This window comes from Nicotiana sylvestris, chromosome 9 (genome assembly GCF_000393655.2).
Source record: "Nicotiana sylvestris chromosome 9, ASM39365v2, whole genome shotgun sequence".
NCBI classification, from domain to species: Eukaryota; Viridiplantae; Streptophyta; class Magnoliopsida; order Solanales; family Solanaceae; genus Nicotiana; species Nicotiana sylvestris.
Window position 1 is genome coordinate 53,730,685 of NC_091065.1, and position 6,971 is coordinate 53,737,655.

Below are 6,971 nucleotides of genomic sequence, written 5' to 3' on the forward strand. Positions count from 1 at the left end.
GTTTAACTTTTCTTGTTCCTCTTTTTTAAATAGCGGGGTTTGTAATATTTAATTTTGCTGATTCCTGTATCCTCCCAAATGGAGAAGGGCTTGTTTAATCCTGGGAAAATATTTTACATTGCTGAAATAGTTTCTTAGGATAGTGCCCAATATGACTCAAGCCAATTCGTGTATCTGCTTTCAAATAATATTATTGTAGTATTATTATTGTTATTTTTCAGTGTCATTTCCCTACACATTTTATAGCCCAAAACTAATTATAAGACTAGCCCAAGACCATTGCCACTTTTCCCCCTCTCTATGGCATCCTCCTCCGCTCTCTCCATCGCTCCTCCGCCACTGTCAGAATTCAAATCAAACCATCCGTTCATCCTCACCCAACAACACAACCACCACCTCTTGAAAACCCTAACTTTCTTCTTCCTCAACGATCATACGCATTTTCCTTAGCCGAAGAAGCCGCTGCCGAAGTGCCGCCTCTGTAATGAACCACCAATCTTTACACTAACAGCAGTGGTTAGAATTTATATATAATTATATTATTTTATAGAACTTAAATTCCTTTTTAGATTGTGGGCCACATGGCTTGAGAATTCTGCCGTGTTTGTCTGGAATTTGTGTTCACGAGATTTAATGGTTCCGTAATGGGCAAACATGGAAGTGTAAGGGAATTTTACAAAATAAGCTATCACTATACAATTTACATACAATAGACTGTCACTATACATAATATATATAAAATTAAAATAGATTATCATAATACAAAAAATATACTAAACAGACTGTCACTATATAAAAATATACTACTAAATAGACTGTTATTATACAAAAAATATACAAAATATAGTGTCACTATACAAAATAGACTGTCACTATACAAAAAATATACAAAATAGTCATTTCGGACTATTAGATATAATATTTTTGGGCCGCAGAACCATTTTGTATAAGTGAGAAAAACATGGGCTATTAAAATTTTGAGAGACTATAGAGGGCAGTTTTCTCTATAATTTTTGGCAGAATATAAAACAGTTAATCCTAAGTGCCTTTCAAAATCTCTAAAATAAATTTATCAAAATTTATTTTTAATATAAAAAATGTAACAATATTTTGACGGAAAAAAATTTACGAATATTTGTTGGGGAATGTTGCCAATATGTGACTGGAGAAATATTCAAGAACTCACAAACTCAATCTTACAGAAAACTCCGAAAAATCCATTGGAAACTTCTTATAGACACATTTTTCCTGTCGAAATTTTATTATTCTGATAGTTTTATCGCCAAGGGCAATTTATTGTTAATCGACGGTATTAATTATACTTGTAAATCACGTAAAGTCTAATCAAAATTGAGGACGATGAAGAATCGAGTTAATCAATTCACAAAATCAAAGCATCCAAATATAATTCCTTCTTCTTGAAAAGATACATATACCATACTTATTTCACGAAGACAACGAAGCAAATATTTTAACAAGAAACACAACAAATCAAACATCTTTATTTAAAACACAGCTAAGCAAACATGTTTATGAGAAACACAAACATCAACAAGCACGACCACTTAAATTCTTGAACTCTCCTTATTCACAACAATTTAAAGAAAATCAATTATATCTCAACCTACTGGTTGACATGGTGGGCATCAACTTCTTTGGTGAGATTAGTGGCAAATTCCAAATAACAGAAGGGTTCTGAAACTTCATCATTCTGCTTCTCGTACTCTATAGTCCATAAGACCAAGTTGTTTTCTCCTTCATTCTCAATATGAACAGTTGCCTTGAAGGTCTTGTATTGCTCTATTAAATGACCTTCAAATGCGCTGAATGTCACTAGCCTTTTCTCCTCGTCTATGGCTTCAACAACCACTTTCACTACCTTGGTTTGTCCTTCTATTTTTTATCAAAAAAAAAATTATAATGAACATAGTCCAGTCCATAAATAAAGCGGAGATTACGAAGGATGTATATATTGAGTACCATTACCTATATTTTGAAAAAAAGTTTTGGAAAATTAATCATGTGCTAGATTTTTGTACTAGCTAGGAATCGTGACGATCACCAAAACTTTGTGCCATTGTGGCTGAAAATTCGGGTGATCAGTCAGAATTTGCACAAATCGATCACCAGAAGCATGGCACGGTAATCACCAAGATTTGGCCAAAAGTCCTAACGTAAAGCACCAGAAGTCCTGACGATTATCAGAATTTTCGGCTATACTATTAAAAAATTTTGGTGATCGATATTTGTGACAATATCCTGATGATCACCTTAAAAACCCGACAATCGCTACTCGCTAGGAGCATACTTCCATACTTCCAAATTCTGACACAGAGGCTATAAATCCAAGACTTCTTTTAATAGTCATATAACTGGTGGCAACGAAAGATTTTATTTGTGTAATAAATTACCCTTAAATCTCTATTAAAGGCCCAAAAAAAAGTAAAATTATTTGGTTTTGTATGCTTAGATGGCGAATAATATCTCACATATTTGTCTCCTCTCTATATATATACACTTAGAATCCTAGAATCTCGGCAAGTGAAGTGTAAATTTAAAGAACGTGTATAATAATAAGAAGATCAAAAAGAATTTTGTTTGAGCCCCAAATAGAAATAGTGTCATATCCAGTGGAACAAGAAGAATACCACTTTTTTATAGGACAATGGCGTATCAGGAGAAAAGCTAATCAAGATTGAAAACTTCCTGTATAATAAAAATATAAATAAGTGATTAGAAAATCTTAATTACCGATAGTATAATTCCAGTTGACGACGGAGCCTACAGTACCCCAATCTCCTTCATGCAAATCGACAGCTTGAATTTTATCTGGAGTCACATTAGGAAGATGATGTGGTTTGTGCCTAAACATTTCATGAAAGAGATCCCCACAACCTTTTATCTCTATTTGTGAAATCAACTTTCCTTTCAAACCCATGTCTAATAATAAATATTTTCAATTCTAATATAGAACTATTAGAAAGTTTGATGGATAAAGCACACCAAAGGAAACTCTTTATATAGTTGCGTTCTGGCCGGGATCGACTTTTATCAACTTCTATAATTCTATGCCATCATCATTAGAAAATTTTCTCCAATTTGTTTATAATATAATTTAGATTTGTTGAGATATGGTTTCTTGTTGTAGCAATCGGATATTGATGGCTATGACATTTAAATTATTTTATTAGAAAATATTTTATATTGTTTTTAGTTCTATTATTGATCAAACTGCATCTAGTACTTTTATATTATGGTCTATTGCATATGACCGTAGCAAATCAAAGCTTACACGCTTTCTCAGACATAGGAAAGTAAGGGTGTAAAACGGGTGGGTCGGGCCGGGTAGGGAAAATTTTGAACCATACGGATTTGGAACCGGGCCGGCTACGTGTTAGGAGTTACCGGGCTTAACGGGTTCGGGTTCATCCGGGTAAAAAATAAACCGTAAGGGTTACGGGTACAAGGGGTCGGGCCGGGCCGGGTTAGCTTTTTTTATATATATATATATTTTTTTTGTATTTTGTATAACTATTGTAATTTATATTAATATAAAGTAAAAATATAAAAAATACAATGAAGATGGAAAAAAATTTGCACTTATAAATTGCAAGTGCTACATTTATTTCAAAATCCAAACTTACAAATTGAAAGGTTTACAATTAACAACAGGTAAATTAACGAAAAAAGAGTAAATTCAAAGGTTTTATATTGCCTTAGACTCTAAAACCTTAAAAAAAATAAAAAAAAATTGAAATCTAGCCTCTAAACCGGTCTGGGCCGGGCCGGTTAACCGATTCTACAGGGATTTTGGTTAATAGGATTTTAGTTCTATGGGTTCAGCATTTAAAATTATGGGTTCATATCTACTATTTATTGCAATTTTAGTGATTTTTTAGACGTAAATTTATGTCCCGCGTTGAAAGTACTGGGTTCAGTTGAACACGGTAGTTGTATGCTGCATCCGCCATTGGGTAGGATTTAAGTAAATGGACCAACCCCCTACCCCTTTAACCCAGCCCCACCCGGTCCTTTTGTACCGGTCCAGGCCGGTTCCAGTCGGGGCCGGTCCGGAAACGGATTGACCCGGCCAGTTAGACACCCATGTAGGAAAGTAAACATAGTTTTTTTTTTTTTTTTTTTTTTTTTTTTGTAAATTTCACGTAACGCCTGAACTTTGAAGTGGTAAAAAACAAATTGAAACATTTAGCATATACGAATTTCTCCATAGCTAAACAAATTTCAACGCAAAAAAAAATTCAAAAATAGCCAGATTTACAAGTGGTCATTCAAAAATAGTCACAATTTCAAAAGTAATCGAAATTTTAGCCACTTTTCATGTAAAGATAAATCTGAACGAAAACATTGTTCAAAATTCAAAAAAATACCCCAGCATAATATACTGGAGTTCTAGCATAATTAATATATCGGTCCAGCATAATATACTGGAATTTGGAGCACCGGTGATCCAGTCTCCAGTATATTATACTGGAGCCAGCAAAGTATACCGATCCAACATAATATGTTGGAAGTTCATACACAGGTGCACCGAACTCCAGTATATTATGCTGGACCTGTCTCTGTTGCAGCAAAATAATGATTATTTTTCAATAACTTGGCAAATGCTGGCTATTTTTGAATGACCAGTCCGAAAACTGGCTAGACCGTGCATTTTGTCGATATATTTCTGTTGCAATCGTTTAAAAGGCCCAAAAGATTCTCAACAACACAAAATGAAACCTTTTAGATGGCTCAATATGGTTGGCTGTTAAACTAATGTACATGCTTTAAGCTCTCATATCTTGTCATTAACCTTTCTACAGTAGTTAATTCCAAATGGTATATATATTTCCTCTATAGAAGGCACTTTTGCTCTACTATTTTCATGTTTTCTCTGCTGAAATTTAAACTTGAAATTTTGTGATTCTCCTCTCATTTTGATGACCACTAAGTCACAATCTTAAGTGTTTAATTAGCTTGTGCTAAGAAGAAATTACTACGATTCATGAAGTAATTTATGATGCTTTAAAAACAATAATTTGGCGTCGTACATCATTCTAAGATCATCCCCAATCCAATACCATTTTTTACTCCAAATGCTATTTTGGTATAGGTATTTTGGTGCTCCAATCCAATACCATTTCTTACACCATTTTGGTATGTGAGATCATCTCCAATCCAATACTAGTTTTTACTCCAAACGCTATTATGATGTAAGATTTGGTGTTTGGGTGCTCCAACCCAACACTATTTCTTACACCATTTTGGTGTGTGAATAGTGTCACACCAAATTTGGTGTAACACTATTCATCAATAGTATTACTATTCATCAGTATTTTATTATAACTTATTATTATATAATACTTTTTATTTAACATATTATAATTTTGTAATTATTTATACTTTTATGTAATATATTTATAATATTAATTTTACATTTTAATTTTGATGTATAATTTTTATAAATTAATTAGCGTATATATTATTTTTATATAAAATTGTAAGTTAATTTTATTATAAGTTATAATTGGATAAAAATATATAACTATCAAAAAAATGAAAAGAGCAAATCTAAAATATAATATGTTGTTAATAAATAACACAATGTTCATTAAATAACATAAAAATATTTGGATCATCAATAGAATCTAAATTCGATAGTAAAATTTTATTTTCTTCTTTAAATTCTTTTAGTTTCAAAGCTCTATCTTTTATCTCCATATAAAAAGAAAGAATTTATTTTTTGAAATAACAAAAAATATAATATAAAAGAGAGAGAAGAATATAAAAGGAATATTCTTTTTTTGTAATTTACACCATTTTAGTGTAAAAAAATGGTGCAAGGGTTGGAGATACCGGGGAAGATATAACCCCCGAAATAAAAGAAAAAGATCTGGGTGACAGCGAAACCATATATATGCTTCTTTGATCTTGTATCTATTTTTAAGTAAGTATTGATTATTATATGGAAAATGACGTTTCTCATCCACTTTATTTTAAGTTGTTACGCTGAAGAAGAGGTGACCTGGTAAATGAGGATTGCAAACGTTGAATAATGTTGCCTTTTAATTAAGAAAACATATTGTTAATTTCATTATTTAGCGAAGAGTTCAGATCGACTCTTGAATTAGTAGTATGCAGTGAACCTCATACCTATTTCTATAAGAGGCTATCTTTATCTTTTGTTTTAGTTTGATTTGTATGTAAGATAAGTTTGTAGTTATGCTAGATCCAGGTACATTAAGTCTAGTCCTAGCTAGATAAATTTTGATAAAAGCGGAGTTTAAGAGGTATTGTGACGTCCTGTCTTATTATTATTATTATTATTATTATTATTATTATTATTATTATTATTATTAACTAATAATACAATGATGTATGATTAAGATCGTCCAGTTGCGATCACAGTTCTCAGTATGATTTAAGATCGTAACACGATGAATCCTCATGATCCATGGCTAAAGCGGAGACTTCATGAGTAGACAAAGCAAATGCTTTGAGCACGAAATGAATAAAGTAATTACGTACTTGGTCTGTTTCTTCTCTGACTTTCGTAGCCCAAAGCTAATATATATTTCAAGGTGTCTTATCTGCTTGTTAGGCAAATCCATTTCTTTATTACATATCTTTGATACTGATGTTGGTTGCGCAAGCGCTTTTTTAGAAAAAGTCTATTTCTATTATGAAATAAATGCAATATAGCAAAAATTATGTATTAATTAGAAATTAACATAAGAAGGGAATAATAATATTAGAAGAGAAGATATTTTCTATTTTTTCAACTCTATCGAATAATAACATAAGAACCGGATGAATTCACTTGCAGGATTTATAACACTTCCCCTTGGATGTCCATTAGTAGATAATGTGTCTTATTAAAACATTACTAAGAAAAAATCAAGGGGAGGGAGGGGGGGGGGATCCTAGTGAAGGAAAAATAAGTACACATATCTTGTAATACGCATTAAGAG

At 32.0% G+C, this 6,971-nt stretch overlaps 1 protein-coding gene across 1 annotated transcript; it reads right to left on the reverse strand.

Moving 5' to 3' along the window:
* Positions 1–1,380: 1,380 nt before the first annotated feature.
* LOC104244526 (kirola-like) lies at positions 1,381–3,000 on the reverse strand. The gene is made up of 2 exons (XM_009799969.2): positions 2,752–3,000; positions 1,381–1,893 (listed from the first exon to the last, which is right to left on the reverse strand). The coding sequence occupies exons 1-2, from the start codon at positions 2,936–2,938 to the stop codon at positions 1,625–1,627; spliced, it is 456 nt and encodes a 151-aa protein (XP_009798271.1). The 5' UTR covers positions 2,939–3,000; the 3' UTR covers positions 1,381–1,624.
* Between the last annotated feature and the right edge of the window lie 3,971 nt (positions 3,001–6,971).

Excerpts from the sequence above, each read along its gene's own strand:
- LOC104244526 (XM_009799969.2), bottom strand. The coding sequence starts at position 2,938 with ATGGGTTTGAAAGGAAAGTTGATTTCACAAATAGAGATAAAAGGTTGT. Across the intron at positions 1,894-2,751 it reads CAACTGGAATTATACTATCG|AAGGACAAACCAAGGTAGTG; the intron begins GTAATTAAGATT and ends GATAAAAAATAG.